Source organism: Lolium perenne, chromosome 6 (assembly GCF_019359855.2).
Source record: "Lolium perenne isolate Kyuss_39 chromosome 6, Kyuss_2.0, whole genome shotgun sequence".
NCBI classification, from domain to species: domain Eukaryota; kingdom Viridiplantae; phylum Streptophyta; class Magnoliopsida; order Poales; family Poaceae; genus Lolium; species Lolium perenne.
In genome coordinates, this window is record NC_067249.2 from 84,990,310 (window position 1) to 85,010,985 (window position 20,676).

A 20,676-nucleotide genomic window follows, 5' to 3' on the forward strand; every position below is an offset into this window, starting at 1 on the left:
AAGAGGGCATGACCATGCACATACATATTATGATGAGTATAGTGAGATTTAATTGGGCATTACGACAAAGTACATAGACCGCTATCCAGCATGCATCTATGCCTAAAAAGTCCACCTTCAGGTTATCATCCGAACCCTCCAAAAGATTAAGTTGCTAACAACAGACAATTGCATTAAGTATTGCGCGTAATGTAATCGTTGACTACATCCTCGAACATAGCACCAATGTTTTATCCCTAGTGGCAACAGCACATCCATAATCTTAGAGATTTCGTCACTTCCCTGCATTCACGGAGGCATGAACCCACTATCGAGCATAAATACTCCCTCTTGGAGTTACAAGCATCTACTTGGCCAGAGCATCTACTAGTAACGGAGAGCATGCAAGATCATAAACAACACATAGACATAACTTTGATAATCAACATAACAAGTATTCTCTATTCATCGGATCCCAACAAACGCAACATATAGAATTACAGATAGATGATCTTGATCATGTTAGGCAGCTCACAAGATCCAACAATGAAGCACAATGGGGAGAAGACAACCATCTAGCTACTGCTATGGACCCATAGTCCAGGGGTAGACTACTCACTCATCACTCCGGAGGCGACCATGGCGGCGTAGAGTCCTCCGGGAGATGAATCCCCTCTCCGGCAGGGTGCCGGAGGAGATCTCCAGAATCCCCCGAGATGGGATTGGCGGCGGCGGCGTCTCAGTAAGGTTTTCCATATCGTGGCTCTCGGTACTGGGGGTTTCGCGACGGAGGCTTTAAGTAGGCGGAAGGGCAGGTCAAGAGGCGGCACGAGGGGCCCAGATGACAGGGCCGCGCGGCCAAGACCTAGGCCGCGCCGCCCTGTAGTCTGGCCGCCTCGTGGCCCCACTTCGTTGACTCTTCGGTCTTCTGGAAGCTTCGTGGCAAAATAGGACCCTGGGCGTTGATTTCGTCCAATTCCGAGAATATTTCTTTACTAGGATTTCTGAAACCAAAAACAGCAGAAACAAAGAATCGGCACTTCGGCATCTTGTTAATAGGTTAGTTCCAGAAAATGCACGAATATGACATAAAGTGTGCATAAAACATGTAGATAACATCAATAATGTGGCATGGAACATAAGAAATTATCGATACGTTAGAGACGTATCAGCATCCCCAAGCTTAGTTCTGCTCGTCCCGAGCAGGTAAAACGATAACAAAGATAATTTCTGGAGTGACATGCCATCATAACCTTGATCATACTATTTGTAAAGCATATGTAGTGAATGCAGTGATCAAAACAATGTATATGACATGAGTAAACAAGTGAATCATATAGCAAAGACTTTTCATGAATAGTACTTCAAGACAAGCATCAATAAGTCTTGCATAAGAGTTAACTCATAAAGCAATAATTCAAAGTAAAGGTGTTGAAGCAACACAAAGGAAGATTAAGTTTCAGCGGTTGCTTTCAACTTGTAACATGTATATCTCATGGATATTGTCAACATAGAGTAATATAACAAGTGCAATATGCAAATATGTAGGAATCAATGCACAGTTCACACAAGTGTTTGCTTCTTGAGGTGGATAGAAATAGGTGAACTGACTCAACAATGAAAGTAAAAGAATGGTCCTCCATAGAGGAAAAGCATCGATTGCTATATTTGTGCTAGAGCTTTGATTTTGAAAACATGAAACAATTTTGTCAACGGTAGTAATAAAGCATATGTATCATGTAAATTATATCTTACAAGTTGCAAGCCTCATGCATAGTATACTAATAGTGCCCGCACCTTGTCCTAATTAGCTTGGACTGCCGGATCATCACAATGCACATGTTTTAACCAAGTGTCACAAAGGGGTACCTCTATGCCGCCTGTACAAAGGTCTAAGGAGAAAGCTCGCATTTTGGATTTCTCGCTTTTGATTATTCTCAACTTAGACATCCATACCGGGACAACATAGACAACAAATAATGGACTCCTCTTTTATGCATAAGCATGTAACAACAATTAGTAATTTTCTCATATGAGATTGAGGATATATGTCCAAAACTGAAACTTCCACCATGGATCATGGCTTTAGTTAGCGGCCCAATGTTCTTCTCTAACAATATGCATGCTTAACCATAAGGTGGTAGATCTCTCTTACTTCAGACAAGACGAACATGCATAGCAACTCACATGATATTCAACAAAGAATAGTTGATGGCGTCCCCAGAAACATGGTTATCGCACAACAAGCAACTTAATAAGAGATAAAGTGCATAAGTACATATTCAATACCACAATAGTTTTTAAGCTATTTGTCCCATGAGCTATATATTGTAAAGGCGAATGATGGAATTTTAAAGGTAGCACTCAAGCAATTTACTTTGGAATGGCGGAGAAATACCATGTAGTAGGTAGGTATGGTGGACACAAATGGCATAGTGGTTGGCTCAAGTATTTTGGATGCATGAGAAGTATTCCCTCTCGATACAAGGTTTAGGCTAGCAAGGTTTATTTGAAACAAACACAAGGATGAACCGGTGCAGCAAAACTCACATAAAAGACATATTGAAAACATTATAAGACTCTACACTGTCTTCCTTGTTGTTCAAAACTCAATACTAGAAATTATCTAGACCTTAGAGAGACCAAATATGCAAACCAAATTTTAGCATGCTCTATGTATTTCTTCATTAATAGGTGCAAAGCATATGATGCAAGAGCTTAAACATGAGCACAACAATTGCCAAGTTTCACATTACCCAAGACATTTATAGCAATTACTACATGTATCATTTTTCAATTCCAACCATATAACAATTTAACGAAGAAGAAACTTCGCCATGAATACTATGAGTAGAAACTAAGGACATACTTGTCCATATGCTACAGCGGAGCGTGTCTCTTTCCCACAAGGTGAATGCTAGGATCCATTTTATTCAAACAAAACAAAAACAAAAACAAACCGACGCTCCAAGCAAAGCACATAAGATGTGACGGAATAAAAATATAGTTTCAGGGGAGGAACCTGATAATGTTGTCGATGAAGAAGGGGATGCCTTGGGCATCCCCAAGCTTAGACGCTTGAGTCTTCTTAGAATATGCAGGGGTGAACCACCGGGGCATCCCCAAGCTTAGAGCTTTCACTCTCCTTGATCATGTTGCATCATACTTCTCTCTTGATCCTTGAAAACTTCCTCCACACCAAACTCGAAACAACTCATTAGAGGGTTAGTGCACAACAAAAATTAACATGTTCAGAGGTGACACAATCATTCTTAACACTTTTGGACATTGTATAAAGCTACTGGACATTAATGGATCAAAGAAATTCATCCAACATAGCAAAAGAGGCAATGCGAAATAAAAGGCAGAATCTGTCAAAACAGAACAGTTCGTATTGACGAATTTTAAAATGGCACCAGACTTGCTCAAATGAAAATGCCCAAATTGAATGAAAGTTGCGTACATATCTGAGGATCACTCACGTAAATTGGCATAATTTTCTGAGTTACCTACAGAGAATTTAGCCCAGATTCGTGACAGCAAAGAAATCTGAAACTGCGCAGTAATTCAAATCTAGTATGAACTTTACTATCAAAGACTTTACTTGGCACAACAAAACACTAAACTAAGATAAGGAGAGGTTGCTACAGTAGTAAACAACTTCCAAGACTCAAATATAAAACAAAAATACTGTAGTAAAAACATGGGTTGTCTCCCATAAGCGCTTTTCTTTAACGCCTTTCAGCTAGGCGCAGAAAGTGTGTATCAAGTAGTATCAAGAGACGAAGTGTCAACATCATAATTTGTTCTAATAATAGAATCAAAAGGTAACTTCATTCTCTTTCTAGGGAAGTGTTCCATACCTTTCTTGAGAGGAAATTGATATTTTATATTACCTTCCTTCATATCAATAGTAGTACCAACAGTTCGAAGAAAAGGTCTTCCCAATATGATGGGACAAGATGCATTGCATTCAATATCCAAGACAACAAAATCAACGGGGACAAGGTTATTGTTAACGGTAATGCGAATATTATCAACTTTCCCCAAAGGTTTCTTTGTAGAATGATCAGCAAGATTAACATCCAAATAACAATTTTTCAGCGGTGGCAAGTCAAGCATATTATAAATTTTCTTAGGCATAACGGAAATACTTGCACCAAGATCACATAAGGCATTACAATCAAAATCTTTAACCTTCATCTTAATGATGGGCTCCCAACCATCCTCTAGTTTTCTAGGAATAGAGGCTTCGCGCTCTAGTTTCTCTTCTCTAGCTTTTATGAGAGCATTTGTAATATGTTGCGTGAAAGCCAAATTTATAGCACTAGCATTAGGACTTTTAGCAAGTTTTTGCAAGAACTTTATAACTTCAGAGATGTGGCAATCATCAAAATTCAAACCATTATAATCTAAAGCAATGGGATCATCATCCCCAATGTTGGAAAAAATTTCAGCAGCTTTATCACAGGCAGTTTCAGCAGTTTTAGCAGTTTCAGGCAGTTTCTCGCGCTTTGAATTAGAAGTGGAAACATTGCTAACACCAATTCTTTTATTATTAATAGTAGGAGGTGCAGCAACATGTGTAGCATTAGCATTACTAGTGGTGGTAATAGTCCAAACTTTAGCTACATTCTTCTCTTTAGCTAGTTTTTCATTTTCTTCTCTATCCCACCTAGCACGCAGTTCAGCCATTAATCTTATATTCTCATTAGAGAGTGGATTTGGTGACCGCGTGTATACGTGAGCACGCATCCATTACCGTTGGATTTGCTTTAAGATACTGGTCTCACAAACGAAGCTAAACGGCGTGAAAGCTCCTTTTTTTCTAATCCCTCTCTGTCTTCTTCTTTCTCCCACAAGCGAAACAGTGGCCTGGTATTCTTCTTCCTTTTCCCACCGCACAAATTCCTCTCTCTTTTCCTTGCCGGATCCATTTCTAGCCAGCCATCAGTCTCTCGTCGTTCCATGTCCGCCGCCGGGATCCCCTTTCATGTCCGCCTCTTCCGCCGCCACAGATTCCCAGGGCCGCGAGAGCGGTTGTCGCCCACGAAGACCTTCCGAACCAGATGCAGCTCCAACCATGCCTACCACAAGCACCAGATGCAGCGTCGTCTTTACCCACCATACTACCGTCTCCTCGAGGTCCCGTTTGCCAAATTTGGAGATGCGCGGCGGCATGAGCCAGGACAAGCAACCAAACTTTGCGGCTGGTGCGTCGGCGGAGCCAGATCGACCAATCTCGGTGGAGCGAGGTCGACGAAGAGCCAGGAGATGCGTCGGCCAGCTCCTAGCGGCATGGCCTGACGAGTGTGGTGGTGTTGCACGGTTGAGCAGCAGGTCGCACGCGAGGCCAAGGACACGCGCGAAAGCCAGGAGGCGGCCGACGGCAGCGCGACGCGGCTGCGCACAACGAGGGTCCCGAGGCTGTGGCCACCCGGCCGGGCTCGTCGTGCTTGCCGTTCATGCTAGGAGTCCTCGACCTGCAGGGCGACGACGAAGCGCTCGGCGGGATGATGGCAGAGGACCTCCACGGCGGCGCAGGGATGGTGCCCGAATATTTTGTGAGGAGCAAACATCTGGTAGGAGGTCAGCTACGGAGCTTCTGGCTCTCCCTTACACGACAGTCATTGGTGGTCATGGCCTCGTGTCTTTGTGAGATGGGGGAAAAAGAAGACATGCAAGCTCGGAAAGTAGTAGTACATGTATGAACACGATGCTAATTAACACGCTGTCATCAATTTCCTCTCTTTTCCTCAGACCACCACGGAATGCTGTGCAGCGAGTGAATGATTGAGGAGCTTGGCCGCGCGAGCACGCCCCTGAGGCTTCCGCCTCGCGAGCATGGGTGGCCGTCGCCGACGAGCGTGCGACAGGGGTGACCGCCGCCGACGAGCGCGCAGCAGGGTTGGCTGCCGGCGACAATCCCGCGACGGGGAAGTCGCCGCATGCCAGCATGCGGAGGAGGAAGCGCTCGTTGGCTAGGTAGGAAGGTCACGGCCGAGCACGAAGTGAATTTGCTGCCGGCAAGTGCGTGGAGGAGCTCAATTATGTTGCGTTTCAGTGTTTTGATACGGAGGATAGAGAACGGGAGGAGCGGAGGGGAGCTCGATGGGGCTCTTTTTTTATGGTTCCAGTACTACATTATTTGAGACGAAGAGGAAAGTACAGGCAGAAGAAGACAGAAGCGGGGTCTAGTTTTCAGACGCAACTAGATGCGTTTGCCTGTGTTAACGGAATAACCGCGGATGGCGTTAGACACGTGTTGAGCAGGCAACGCGTGCTCACGTATACACCTGGTCACTGGGCTTCATTCGATTCTCATTAATTCTAACTTGGATGGCATTTGCTGTAGTAACAATTTTATTATGATGATTATCATTAGGCATAACTTTCGATTTCAAAAGATCAACATCAGCAGCAAGACTATCGACTTTAGAAGCAAGTATATCAATTTTCCCAAGCTTTTCTTCAACAGATTTGTTAAAAGCAGTTTGTGTACTAATAAATTCTTTAAGCATGGCTTCAAGTCCAGGGGTGTGTTCCTATTATTATTGTAAGAATTCCCATAAGAATTACCATAGCCGTTGCCATTATTATAAGGATATGGCCTATAGTTGTTACTAGAATTGTTCCGGTAAGCATTGTTGTTGAAATTATTATTTTTAATGAAGTTTACATCAACATGTTCTTCTTGTGCAACCAATGAAGCTAACGGAACATTATTAGGATCAATATTAGTCCTATCATTCACAAGCATAGACATAATAGCATCAATCTTATCACTCAAGGAAGAGGTTTCTTCGACAGAATTTACCTTCTTACCTTGTGGAGCTCTTTCCGTGTGCCATTCAGAGTAATTAATCATCATATTATCAAGGAGCTTTGTTGCTTCACCAAGAGTGATGGACATAAAGGTACCTCCAGCAGCTGAATCCAATAAATTCCGTGAAGAAAAATTTAGTCCTGCATAGAAGGTTTGGATGATCATCCAAGTAGTCAGTCCATGTGTTGGGCAATTTTTAACCAAAGATTTCATTCTTTCCCATGCTTGTGCAACATGTTCAGTATCTAATTGTTTAAAATTCATTATGCTACTCCTCAAAGATATAATTTTAGCAGGGGGATAATATCTACCAATAAAAGCATCCTTGCATTTAGTCCATGAATCAATACTATTCTTAGGCAGAGATAGCAACCAATCTTTAGCTCTTCCTCTTAATGAGAAAGGGAACAATTTTAATTTTATAATGTCACCATCTACATCCTTATACTTTTGCATTTCACATAGTTCAACAAAATTATTGAGATGGGCAGCAGCATCATCGAACTAACACTGTAAAAATTGCTCTCGCATAACAAGATTCAGTAAAGCAGGTTTAATTTCAAAGAATTCTGCTATAGTAGCAGGTGGAGCAATAGGTGTGCATAAGAAATCATTATTATTTGTGGTTGTGAAGTCACACAACTTAGTATTTTCAGCGGTAGCCATTTTAGCAACAGTAAATAAAGCAAACTAGATAAAGTAAATGCAAGTAACTAATTTTTTTGTGTTTTTGATATAGCAAACAAGATAGCAAATAAACTAAAACTAGCAACTAATTTTTTTTTGTATTTTGATTTAGTGCAGCAAACAAAGTAGTAAATAAAACTAAGCAAGACAAAAACAAAGTAAAGAGATTGGGAAGTGGAGACTCCCCTTGCAGCGTGTCTTGATCTCCCCGGCAACGGCGCCAGAAAAAGAGCTTGATGGCGTGTAACTCACACGTTCGTTGGGAACCCCAAGAGGAAGGTATGATGCGCACAGCAGCAAGTTTTCCCTCAGAAAGAAACCAAGGTTTATCGAACCAGGAGGAGCCAAGAAGCACGTTGAAGGTTGATGGCGGCGGGATGTAGTGCGGCGCAACACCAGAGATTCCGGCGCCAACGTGGAACCTGCACAACACAACCAAAGTACTTTGCCCCAACGAAACAGTGAGGTTGTCAATCTCACCGGCTTGCTGTAACAAAGGATTAACCGTATTGTGTGGAAGATGATTGTTTGCAGAAAACAGTAAAACAAGTATTGCAGTAGATTGTATTTCAGTAAAGAGAATTGGACCGGGGTCCACAGTTCACTAGAGGTGTCTCTCCATAAGATAAACAACATGTTGGGTGAACAAATTACAGTTGGGCAATTGACAAATAAAGAGGGCATGACCATGCACATACATATTATGATGAGTATAGTGAGATTTAATTGGGCATTACGACAAAGTACATAGACCGCTATCCAGCATGCATCTATGCCTAAAAAGTCCACCTTCAGGTTATCATCCGAACCCCCTCCAGTATTAAGTTGCTAACAACAGACAATTGCCTTAAGTATTGCGCGTAATGTAATCAGTGACTACATCCTCGAACATAGCACCAATGTTTTATCCCTAGTGGCAACAGCACATCCATAATCTTAGAGATTTATGTCACTTCCCCAGATTCACGGAGGCATGAACCCACTATCGAGCATAAATACTCCCTCTTGGAGTTACAAGCATCTACTTGGCCAGAGCATCTACTAGTAACGGAGAGCATGCAAGATCATAAACAACACATAGACATAACTTTGATAATCAACATAACAAGTATTCTCTATTCATCAGATTCCAACAAACGCAACATATAGAATTACAGATAGATGATCTTGAGCATGTTAGGCAGCTCACAAGATCCAACAATGAAGCACAATGGGGAGAAGACAACCATCTAGCTACTGCTATGGACCCATAGTCCAGGGGTAGACTACTCACTCATCACTCCGGAGGCGACCATGGCGGCGTAGAGTCCTCCGGGAGATGAATCCCCTCTCCGGCAGGGTGCCGGAGGAGATCTCCAGAATCCCCCGAGATGGGATTGGCGGCGGCGGCGTCTCAGTAAGGTTTTCCGTATCGTGGCTCTCGGTACTGGGGGTTTCGCGACGGAGGCTTTAAGTAGGCGGAAGGGCAGGTCAGGAGGCGGCACGAGGGGCCCAGATGACAGGGCCGCGCGGCCAAGACCTAGGCCGCGCCGCCCTGTAGTCTGGCCGCCTCGTGGCCCCACTTCGTTGACTCTTCGGTCTTCTGGAAGCTTCGTGGCAAAATAGGACCCTGGGCGTTGATTTCGTCCAATTCCGAGAATATTTCTTTACTAGGATTTCTGAAACCAAAAACAGCAGAAAACAGCAACTGGCACTTCGGCATCTTGTTAATAGGTTAGTTCCAGAAAATGCACGAATATGACATAAAGTGTGCATAAAACATGTAGATAACATCAATAATGTGGCATGGAACATAAGAAATTATCGATACGTTAGAGACATATCAATGCTTCTATTTGATCATAGGCTCTCGCCATTTCTATTTTGTCATACCTGAAATTTCCTTCTTCAAAAGTAGCCCCCGAGCATTTGATCAAAAACTTGTATTTGATCAAAGGCTCTCGAGATTATTCTTTGTCGCCAATGTTCGCATTATCAAAACCGATCTTTTTCATTGATAAAGTGATGTCAGTGCTGACGATAGCCACGATCAATGTATCGAGAAGACGCGAGCAATGCTCTCTCTCTGTTTTGCGGGCCCAGAACCCTCATCAGTTTGACACGTCATGCAAGTGGGGGACACACGTCCTCCGCTTTTTCTGGCGCACGCACTGTAGCGCCTGTTCCTTTCCTTCACAGTGAAAATACGTTTTTACCCCTTATCCACGTGTACATCATCCATCTCATAATTTCTCCATCCAACGGTGCATCGATTCGCTGCACCCCTACTTAAGGTCATCGTCTTCCTCCGTTCGCACTTTCACTCGCGCCGCACCTCTGCTTTCCTCTGCGAAAAATCCTCCCTTGCGCCCATCACTTCTTGAGCTCAACCACGCTCGCACCTTTCTCCTACACCATTGTTGATGCCACCTCGCAGACTCACCAGGCATAGCACTCCTGAATCGAATATGGCGACCGCGGATCTGGGGAACACTGAGTGGGAGAGATCCAAAATCTCTACTCAGGATATCAACTTGCTGAAGAAACTTGGGATCAGCAAGAAGAAGGAATCGTTGCGCTTCCCCGGCGAGGAGAGCTATCCATCTCCTCCAATCGAGTACCGGGTCAGTTTCGTTGACCACCTCATCCGTGGTCTTTCCTCCCCCATTCACGATTTTCTGCGTGGGTTGCTATTTGTATATGGATTGCAACTTCACCATCTCACCCCCAACTCCATCCTGCACATCTCTATTTTTATCACTCTTTGCGAGTCTTTCCTCGGGGTCCAACCGAACTGGGCTCTCTGGAAACGTATCTTTCTTCTCCGCCGCAATGGCTCCCCCAATGTCGCCTATAATATAGGTGGCGTTGTTGTGGTGGCCCCGGACTAGCTGTCCGAAACACCCGTTATGCATACACATTCACTATCCCATGATCAGTGTGTCGTGAAAGCATAACCGAACTGGTATCAAATACATCATCCATTACAGTATCGAATAAAAAGATTACAACAGGTCACATGACCAATACTTACATAAGAGCCGTGATGGCAGGAGATCAACAATCACACAACGGAAATACTTCAGATGAAAGCGTTCGCATGGCCCAAGTCATGCCATAACCCTACAGGCAACTGACTGGGAAGACGTTCCTAGCTCGCATACACGTCGTCAACTTCTTCTTCATATGTCGAACTCCACCAAGTCTGGCCAAGTAAATAGCCAGGGACAAAGCCATGAGTACATTATGAATTGTACTCGCAAACCACCTTAGAGAGAAGTAAAGGATATGCAATTTGGCAGTAGCAAGGAACAGGCACTAAACTAGGGCGACAAGGAGCGAGAGGTAATTCCTCTCGAGAGTATGACATCTCTAAATATCTGTTGAAAACCATTTTGTAAACCATTTTGTTTGCAGACTAATAGGTAAGGATAACCCATTCTTATTTCCGGCCATCTCAAATGGCCATTACCTTTCCAACTTTCCACCGTACCTCGCAGGTACTTTTCCACCAGTCCCACTGGCGTTACTTTCCCAAATCAATATTTTGAGAAAACACTTTTATAAAACAAAACTCCTTTTGATACTCAGCACTTCCTTTCCCACGTCCATTGCCGCGGACACGGCTATTCGAATAGATTTTACACTCTGCAGAGGTTGTACATTTTCCCCACAAGATCCGAATACTCATCGTGTGGGCATCATCCCTGCATAATAACATATGCCACGACCAGTACCCGGTCGTAGTTTTTCGCCTGCTCGCCTTAGCCTAAGACATGCCGAATGAGTTGTACCTCCCAACACCAGAGTCCGGGATGCCGTTTACCCAGGAGTTGCAAAGTCCCCGACACACCCGATCCTCCGGAATGCCATCCAACCTCTTAGGCATCTTTCAATGGAAGCTCATAAGTTGTACCCCGCGTACCTGAAATGGCAAATGGGTTGCGTCCCTTCTCATGGGAAGAACCCCGCTCGAAGCGTCCATGGTCAGACTTCCACTACACTTGCAGGACTCAAACTAAGGCGAGACAAACTACTACGCTACGCCCCGTCCCACTAAAGGGTAATGTGGTTGTACTGGCTAGGTCCGGTGATGTACTCAGTCAACAAAAGGTTTTCGAAAACAATTTTTATTCACTTCTCTTGCTCCAAACAAGCCTTTTCTGTTCAAAAACATTTAATCAAAACCACACTTGGGCTGGGCTACCCCATTCCAAGGTTTTCCAGAAAAACCTTTTTGCTTGAAAACAATTTTCACAAATATTTTTCCAGGGCTCCCAACCTATAGTCCAATTGCTCTTTGTAAAGAGGCGACAAGGGGGATAAGGTGATAAGCACCATATCACTAATAGATATGTGTTCAGTAGGTACCAACGAGGGCTGCACCCTAAGGGTGGATTAGTAAAACTCCGGGTGGCACTAACCACCGGCAAATAAATAGAAGACATGCACTTTGATAAAACCTGTAATAATGCAAGAATAAGTATATAGGATCAGATATGCATCAAGAGGTGGCTTGCCTTGATTAGCAAAGTTTCCCTGGCCTTCTTCCTCAAATCCTCCAAATTCACCTCCTCCTCTGATTTCCGGCGGCGTTTGAATCTAGCGTCGCAAAATAAAAAGAAACAAGCAACACACCAATCAACAAACCATTCCAGAATAATTCACACAAAAATTTGGTAAAATCACAGTATGTAAAGGTTCACAAACACAAGCTAATGAAAGTGGTGTCACTAATTTAGGGTTTTTAAAACAAAAGTTATGATTTTTACAAATCCAGAAATGACTTAGGAACCATTTAAATGGTATAAATCTTTCTGTGAGTCAGACAAATACATTCAGCATACCTACTGAAAGCTAACAACATTTTGAACACACTTGCACAAGAATCACTTGCAAATAATTTTTTAAATAATTTATAAAATTTAAATAAGACAGAAACTAGAGACAATCTATAACTAAGCCTACCAGTATCAGAGCACAACCAACCAAAACTAAGCATACCCCTGGATAGCTAAAGTTAAATGTGATCCAACCCCACTGGTTTGGCATTTTTCTGATTTGTAAAAGAATTTACAAAAATCAGATACTGAATAGGTGCCCCTTTTCACTAGTAAAATTCTCAGAAATAAAATACTAATCACAAAAATATTTCCTTTGACCCTGAGGTACCCTATAAAGATACCTACCAGGTGCCTTTGGGTTCTCTGCCAAAAACATTTTAATCTGCAAATTAAAAATCAGAGAACAGCTCCCTGGACAGAATTTGGTATGTCAACCAAACCATTTCCAGGAAGCTCCTGCATGTGGGACCTATGGCAAACAAAAGGTATTGACATCTACTACACCCCAGAATTTAATTCATACAGAAAGGTCTCACACAACTTTCACAAACAATAAAACACTAAAACAGACACATATTAGTAGAACAATTCTAAGAACTAAACTATACTGGTAAACCACATGCATGCACTTTTAGGTGGTTAGGATTTTGTAGAGGAGCATCCAGAAACTTGAAACACAATTTTATAAGGTTTGAGGAATTTTTAGTGGATTAAAAGCTGGGATAGATCTACAGGCACATTTTCTGGAAATTTAAGAGAAAAAAAGGGGGGACGGGCCGGGATCTGGCCATGCCACACTGGGCCGGCCCATCTTCGGCCGCGGATGCGCGGGAGCCAGCGGTTTACGAACCGCCCTGGGCAGGCCCCGCCGCGACGCAAGCTTAAATGGCCAGGCTGCATGCAGCCGTGGATCAACGATCCATCGGCCTATGCAGTATCCACCGGTGATGACCAACAACCGGTGGCGCGACAGCGTCTATGCGATGGAAGAGAGCAGCGACGGCCGGGGAGCTCACCGTGGTGTGTTCGCGGGCGACGGATGCTTGCTGACCACATATTCCTTCGTGTACGTCCTTCAGAATTATCCTTCCATCTTCGGGTGTGACGCACCTTTGTAACACACCTGAAATACTTTGCTTGTACAACTCCCCTTTGACCACAGTGAAGGCTTTGGAACGTCTAATAACTCGCCTTGCTTCAACTGGATCGTCGGGTATTGTTTTCCTGAGGATGTATGATATGTACGCCTACATCCATGGAATTTGCACCATCATTACTAGATCATGTTCCTCTTCTTCTTCTAGTGCTACTTTCGTAGCCCCCGAGGGTTTCTCGTCCTTCTCCTTCTTCTTTGGTTTCTCCGGCTTTGTAGATCTCTCTGTTATCTCCTCCCAGAACACGCCTGGTGGAATCGCGAGACACTGCGACCCAATGTTTGCAAGAACATCGGCTTCATCATTACTTAGCCTGCTGATGTCATTTACCTCGCATCCATCAAACAGTTTCTCCAGCTCGTTATACACTTCCTTGTATGCTATATATCATACTTTCGTTGACTGCATCGCACTGATTCATGACCTGCTGAGCCACCAATTGTGAGTCGTCAAAGATTTTTAGTCGGGTTGCACCACAAGCTTTTGCCATCTTCATCCCATGTATGAGAGCTTCGTACTCTGCCTCATTGTTGGACGCGTTTGGAAACGTCATCCGTAAGACATACTTTAATTTGTCGCCTTCAGGTGATATTAGTATCACGCCTGCTCCCGCTCCCTCTAATCTCTTGGACCCGTCGAAGTTCATAGTCCAGGTTCTTGATAGATCTGGGGGGGTCCCGTATTTTGTAGCTCCATCCACTCTGCCATGAAGTCTGGTAAAATTTGCGACTTTATTGCTTTTCTTTTTTCATACGTGATGTCCCGAGGGGAAAGCTCTATTCCCCAAAGGGAGACACGGCCCGTAGCTTCTGGATTGTTTAATATATTGGATAAAGGCGCTTCATTGACCACTATTATCGGATGCGCCGAAAAATAGTGTCGCAACTTTCTTGCTGTTGTAAACACTCCATATGCTAGCTTCTGGTACTGCGGGTACCGCTGTTTTGAAGGCGATAATAATATACTGGCCTCTGTACCCCATGGAGTTTTCCTTCTTCCTCCCTTTCGACTACGAGAGCTGTGCTGACCACCTGAGGTGTGGCTGCAATGTATAGCAAGAGGGGTTCCTTCTCCTTGGGCGCCACCAAGATTGGTGGTGTCGAGATTGTGCGCTTGAGATCCTCGAAAGCTTTGTCCGCCACTTCGTTCCACTGAAACTTCTCTCCTTGCTTAATCAAAGCGTAGAACGGCAATGCCTTCTCTCCTAGCCTGGCGACGAATCTGCTTAAAGCTGCGACTCGCCCAGTTAACTGTTGTATTTCTTTCAACTTTGTCGGCTTCCTCATCATTACGATGGCTTGGATTTTCTCTGGATTTGCCTCGATCCCTCTTGCTGATACTAGGAACCCGAGAAGTTCTCCTGCAGGGACGCCGAAAGAACACTTCGTCGGGTTCAGTTTGAGGCAAAACTTGTCAAGGTTGTCGAAAGTTTCCTTTAAATCCTTGATCAATGTTGTCCCCTTTTTTGATGTTATGACGACATCGTCAATGTACACTTGTACGTTTTTTCCAATCTGTGTTGCCAAGCATTTCTGCATCATCCGCTGATATGTTGCTCCCGTGTTTTTCAGACCAAAGGGCATTGTTCTGTAGCAAAACACGCCATAAGGTGTTATGAACGCTGTCTTGACTTCATCATCTTCTTTTAATCTGATCTGGTTATAACCAGAATACGCGTCCAGGAAGGAAAGACGTTCACATCCTGCCGTGGAGTCGATGATTTGATCGATCCTCGGGAGGGGAAACTGATCCTTTGGACAATGTTTATTGAGACACGTAAAGTCAACACACATGCGAAGGACTTTCGTGTTTTTCTTCGGGACCAGCACTGGGTTAGCTACCCACGTGGCCTCTGTATGTATCTCTTTGATAAAACCAGCTTCTCTGAGTCGGTCAATCTCTGACAGCATGGCTTTGCGGTTTGGTTCCGAAAAATGCCGCAAAGGTTGTTTGATTGGTCTCGCTATTGGATCCAAGTTTAGGTGGTGCTCGGCAAGTTCCCTGGGTACTCCTGGCATGTCAGCTGGACACCATGCGAAGATTTTCCAGTGCTCAAGGAGGAACTCGACGAGCGCGTTTTCCTATGCGAGGTCCATGTCTGTTGCAATGGACGTCGTTTTCTTTGGATCTGTCGGGTGAATCTGCACCTCCTTAGAATCCTTAGTAGTGTTGAAGGTTGGCTCCCTGAGTGGCTTTCCTGCATCTGGCAACACATCATAATCAGTTGTGAGCCTTGACGCCATATATTCTGCTTGCATCCCAAAAGTTTCTGACAGTCGATGAAAATCCTTGTCGCATTTATCAGCTAACGCGAAACTTCCTTTGACTGTGATTGGTCCCTTAGGTCCAGGTAACCTCCACAACAGGTACGTGTAGTGTGGTACCGCCATAAACCTGGCATATTCTGGTCGTCCCAACAAAGCGTGATATTGCGACGGGAAATCCACAACTTCGAACTCCAGCCTTTCTATCATGTAGTTTTCTCGGGTCCCAAACTGAACGTCGAGATTGATCCTCCCCAACGGATAACTCGGCTTCTCTGGTGTGATTCCATGGAAACGTGTGTCAGTTGGTTTTAGATTTGCCAGGGATATGTTCATCTTCCTTAGTGTATCCGCATACATAAGGTTTAGACTGCTGGCTCCATCTATGAATACTCGAGATACGTCGAATCCTGCGATCACCGCTGGTAAGATAAGTGCTGACTGCCCTGGTCGAGGAACTTGCTGCGGGTGATCCGCAATTGTGAAGCCAATGTCATGCCCCAACCAATTTAGGTACTCAATTGTTGGTGGAGGCATCTTCTCTGCCATGAACACTTGTCGCGAGATTACTTTCTGAGCCCCATTAGATGGCCTAGCTTTCTGAATCATCGAGACCGCGCTGTTGGAGTTAGGATCAACATATGGGGGTGGGTGTGGTGCTGCCGCTATTCTGAGTTGGTGCCGATTTTCGTCCGTAATTGCGGGAGGAGGTGGCAGGTGGATCTCACTCCTGGGCCCTTGGGGGTTTCTATTTATTGCCGGAGCATTGGCTAGCCCTGCGACCCTCAACATTGCTTGAAAATTGCGACAGTCCTTCTGCAGATGTCCTGACTGCCTCTTCCCATTATTATCGAGATAGAAATGCATCTGACATGGCCCGTTCATCATATCCTCGGGAGATACGAAAGGTCTCTGAAACCTTGACCCACTATTTTGCCTGCTATTCCGAGAGTCATTGATGGCGCGTGATGCACACGTCCGTTGGGAACCCCAAGAGGAAGGTGTGATGCGCACAGCAGTAATTTTTTCCTCAGAAAGAAACCAAGGTTATCGAACCAGTAGGAGATGAAGGCCACGTGAAGGTTGTTGGTGACGGAGTGTAGTGCAGCGCAACACCAGGGATTCCGGCGCCAACGTGGAACCTGCACAACACAATCAAAATACTTTGCCCCAACGTAACAGTGAGGTTGTCAATCTCACCGGCTTGCTGTAAACAAAGGATTAAATGTATAGTGTGGAAGATGATGTTTGTTTGCGAAGAACAATAGAGAACAATGATTGCAGTAGATTGTATTCAGATGTAAAAGAATGGACCGGGGTCCATAGTTCACTAGTGGTGTCTCTCCCATAAGATAAATAGCATGTTGGGTGAACAAATTACAGTTGGGCAATTGACAAATAGAGATGCATGCATATCATGATGATTACTATGAGATTTAATCAGGGTATTACGACAAAGTACATAGACCGTTATCCAGCATGCATCTATGCCTAAAAAGTCCACCTTCGGGTTAGCATCCGCACCCCTTCCAGTATTAAGTTGCAAACAACAGACAATTGCATTAAGTATGGTGCGTAATGTAATCAACACAAATATCCTTAGACAAAGCATTGATGTTTTATCCCTAGTGGCAACAGCACATCCACAACCTTAGAACTTTCTGTCACTGTCCCAGATTCAATGGAGGCATGAACCCACTATCTAGCATAAATACTCCCTCTTGGAGTCACAAGTATCAACTTGGCCAGAGCCTCTACTAGCAACGGAGAGCATGCAAGAACATAAACAACATATGTATGATAGATTGATAATCAACTTGACATAGTATTCAATATTCATCGGATCCCAACAAACACAACATGTAGCATTACAAATAGATGATCTTGATCATGATAGGCAGCTCACAAGATCTAACATGATAGCACAATAAGGAGAAGACAACCATCTAGCTACTGCTATGGACCCATAGTCCAAGGATGAACTACTCACGCATCAATCCGGAGGCGGGCATGATGATGTAGAGCCCTCCGGTGATGATTCCCCTCTCCGGCAGGGTGCCGGAGGCGATCTCCTGAATCCCCCGAGATGGGATTGGCGGCGGCGGCGTCTCTGGAAGTATTTCCGTATCGTGGCTCTCGGTAATAGAGTTTTCGCGACGGAGAGTTTAAGTAGGCGGAGGGGCAGAGTCGGAGGGCTGACGAGGGGCCCACACCATAGGTCGGTGCGGGCCCCTCCCAGGCCGCGCCGCCCTATGGTCTGGCCACCTCGTGGCCCCACTTCGTATGCTCTTCGGTCTTCTGGAAGCTCCGTGGAAAAGTAAGACCCTGGGCGTTGATTTCGGCCAATTCCGAGAATATTTCCTTTGTAGGATTTCTGAAACCAAAAACAGCAGAAAACAGCAACTGGCGCTTCGGCATCTCGTTAATAGGTTAGTGCCGCATGTGAGTATTGTCATAAAAGTAGCATGGAACATAAGAAATTATAGATACGTTTGAGACGTATCAGTCATCTCTATTGTCGCCTCGCTGCTCGTTACTCCTTTGATATTCATCTATATTGTTTCCTCCTGTGTTTCCCCGAAACCCAGCCGATATTTGGCCGGGAGCATCGTAACTCGAGAATTGTCGAGGAAATCGTCGTTTATTTTGAAAATTTCGACTACGGTCCTCCTCCGGTGACCTGTGTCGTTTATTATGAACAACATCTTCTCCATCTGCCCATCTGTTTGCTATCTCCATCAACGCTGACACTGTCCTTGGGTTGGTTCTCCCCAAGTCTTCGACAAAATCTCCTCGTCGAATTCCTGCCACAAACGCATCTATTGCTCTCTCGTCAGATATATTCTCTGCCGAATTTTTAATGATGTTCCACCTTTGGATGTATTTTCTCATTGATTCGTCATGCATACAATAGCATATCGACGCAGCTGTAGAGTGCCATTTTGATGTATATATAGGCATCCCGAGACCCTTCGGTTCATCAACTCCAGCATCACTACCAATTTAACTGATTATTCTCTGCACACACACACAGAGCCAGCAAGATGGGTGGCAAGGTGCTTCTGATCAGTGCTGTCTTGGTGGGTCTTGTTTCACTGAGCTCATGCAGGAGCCTGGGGGAGTTGAATGAACACAAGACCTACTCTTCTGCGCCCCACTGTATATTTTTAACCCCATACAGTCTGTGTTGCATTGTTATTACCACTAGAACTTCATAGCTAATGCATATATAAAAGAATTTCATGTTGGGTAAAGACAGCGTCCTTTCTAAACAACTAGCTTTCAGAACTATGCAAAGCAACTTGATTCATCTGTTGATTACTCGAAAGCATTTTCGGTGCTGCACTGTTTATTACTTCATAGTTCATATAGTAGTACTGCCCTGCATCTATTGATAACTCATAAGCATGCCGTTTAGTTGAGTCAAATTTCCATGACCATCCGAACACACCAGGCCATATCATGCCATCGCGATAGCTGCAATAATATTTCACGGTACTAATAGTTGCAATTCTGTATGTCATACCAGATGGGGGCTCCCCAACTCCCACACATGGGTCAGGAGGAGGCTATAAACCAACACCAATGCCGACGCCAACTTACGGCACTACACCGACGCCAACTTACAGCGCTACACCAACACCATCTTATGGAACTACACCGAGCACCCCAAGTACACCTTCCCATGATCCCCCTGAAATTCCCAAAAAGCATGAAATCATTGGATCCTGCGAGTATGAGCTAGAACGAGTGCATACCATAAGCATCAACATCACAAAGCAATGGTATTAAAATTCTTTCGTTTACCTGAAATGCAGCTACTGGAAGGGCCACCCAGATACCATAATTGCAGCTATTGGCTCGCTGGGCAACATCGGCCAGACATTTGGTGCTGCATGCATTGTGATCGTTGGCAAGAAGCTGGGAAATCTGCATGATGCACTCTCAAACACAAGAGCTGATGGCATTGGTGTCCTGATACGTGAGGGAGCGGCTGCATACCTCAACTCCATTGTGAACAAGAAATTTCCTTTTACCACCCAGCAGGTGAAGGACTGCATCCTCGTTGCCGTGACCTCTGATGGTGCTGCTTCTGCCCAGGCTGGGGTCTTCAAGAAGGCAAATGAATCCCACTACAAGTTTTAGTCCTGCTTATCTCTTGGCTAAATTTTTGCTGCTGTGTATTTTTCTCGATCGATGATATCTTGTGGCTTGATATATTTCCAATATTTTGTTGGTTTATCATGTAATATCACTATTTAAGACATTTTGAGTGCAATAGTTCTGTTGCTTGAATCAGACCATGTTGTTACACTGGAGCATTAGCACAGAGAAAAACTATAATTTACTCTGAGCAGCACAAAAGGGCAAGTAATTCCGAACACCACACCAGTGTTACTCGGATTCTCAGTATAAGAAGCTTATAAATCGAATGTGTTTTTGTACTTCAGACATGTTTGGCTTGCTCTTGTTGGCAAAGTGTGCCAAGCAGCACTTCATGTATCTACCAAAGTTTTGGCAGAACATTGGGTAGAGGACAGGTGGGCTGCGTGGCTAAGAAACAGTGGCACGCCCAAACTGTGGCAACCAAAATATGAAATTGTCAAACTTTCCTAGCTAAGGGTTGGCAAATTGACAAAATAGTCAGTCTAACTATTGCCACAAAAATTAATTGTTCCCAAGCTTCATTGTAAAATCCTTCGAATATTGCTCTTCAACCCATAACGAATACATCATCTCACCCTGCTCCCCTAAATTTCATAGTTAAATAACTAAGAATCTTGCTCTTGAACCCCAAAAGGCCTACCACAAAAGCATATGCAGCCTCTGTCCAAAGAACTGACTATAATTATTCTCCTGTAAGAAAACTAATTATGATTATTATGAAATCTGGGTAACTCATCCAAGTATCCAAAACCAGCCAATTAAACAACAAAAACATC

The 20,676-nt window shown here is 44.2% G+C and overlaps 1 protein-coding gene across 1 annotated transcript; it reads left to right on the top strand.

Annotated features, from left to right (window-relative positions):
* Positions 1-18,703: 18,703 nt before the first annotated feature.
* On the top strand, positions 18,704-20,032 carry LOC139829678 (protodermal factor 1-like). The gene is made up of 3 exons (XM_051338645.2): positions 18,704-18,892; positions 19,263-19,467; positions 19,552-20,032. Exons 1-3 carry the CDS (start codon positions 18,778-18,780, stop codon positions 19,877-19,879), a joined length of 648 nt encoding a protein of 215 aa, XP_051194605.1. The 5' UTR covers positions 18,704-18,777; the 3' UTR covers positions 19,880-20,032.
* The last annotated feature ends 644 nt before the right edge of the window (positions 20,033-20,676 follow it).

What these genes read in the sequence shown, in the direction of transcription:
- LOC139829678 (XM_051338645.2), top strand. Translation starts at nt 18,778, where the DNA reads ATGGGTGGCAAGGTGCTTCTGATCAGTGCTGTCTTGGTGGGTCTTGTT. An exon ending in CTACTCTTCTGCGCCCCACT is followed by an intron (nt 18,893 to 19,262) that starts GTATATTTTTAA and finishes ATGTCATACCAG; the next exon opens with ATGGGGGCTCCCCAACTCCC. An exon ending in GAAATCATTGGATCCTGCGA is followed by an intron (nt 19,468 to 19,551) that starts GTATGAGCTAGA and finishes CCTGAAATGCAG; the next exon opens with CTACTGGAAGGGCCACCCAG.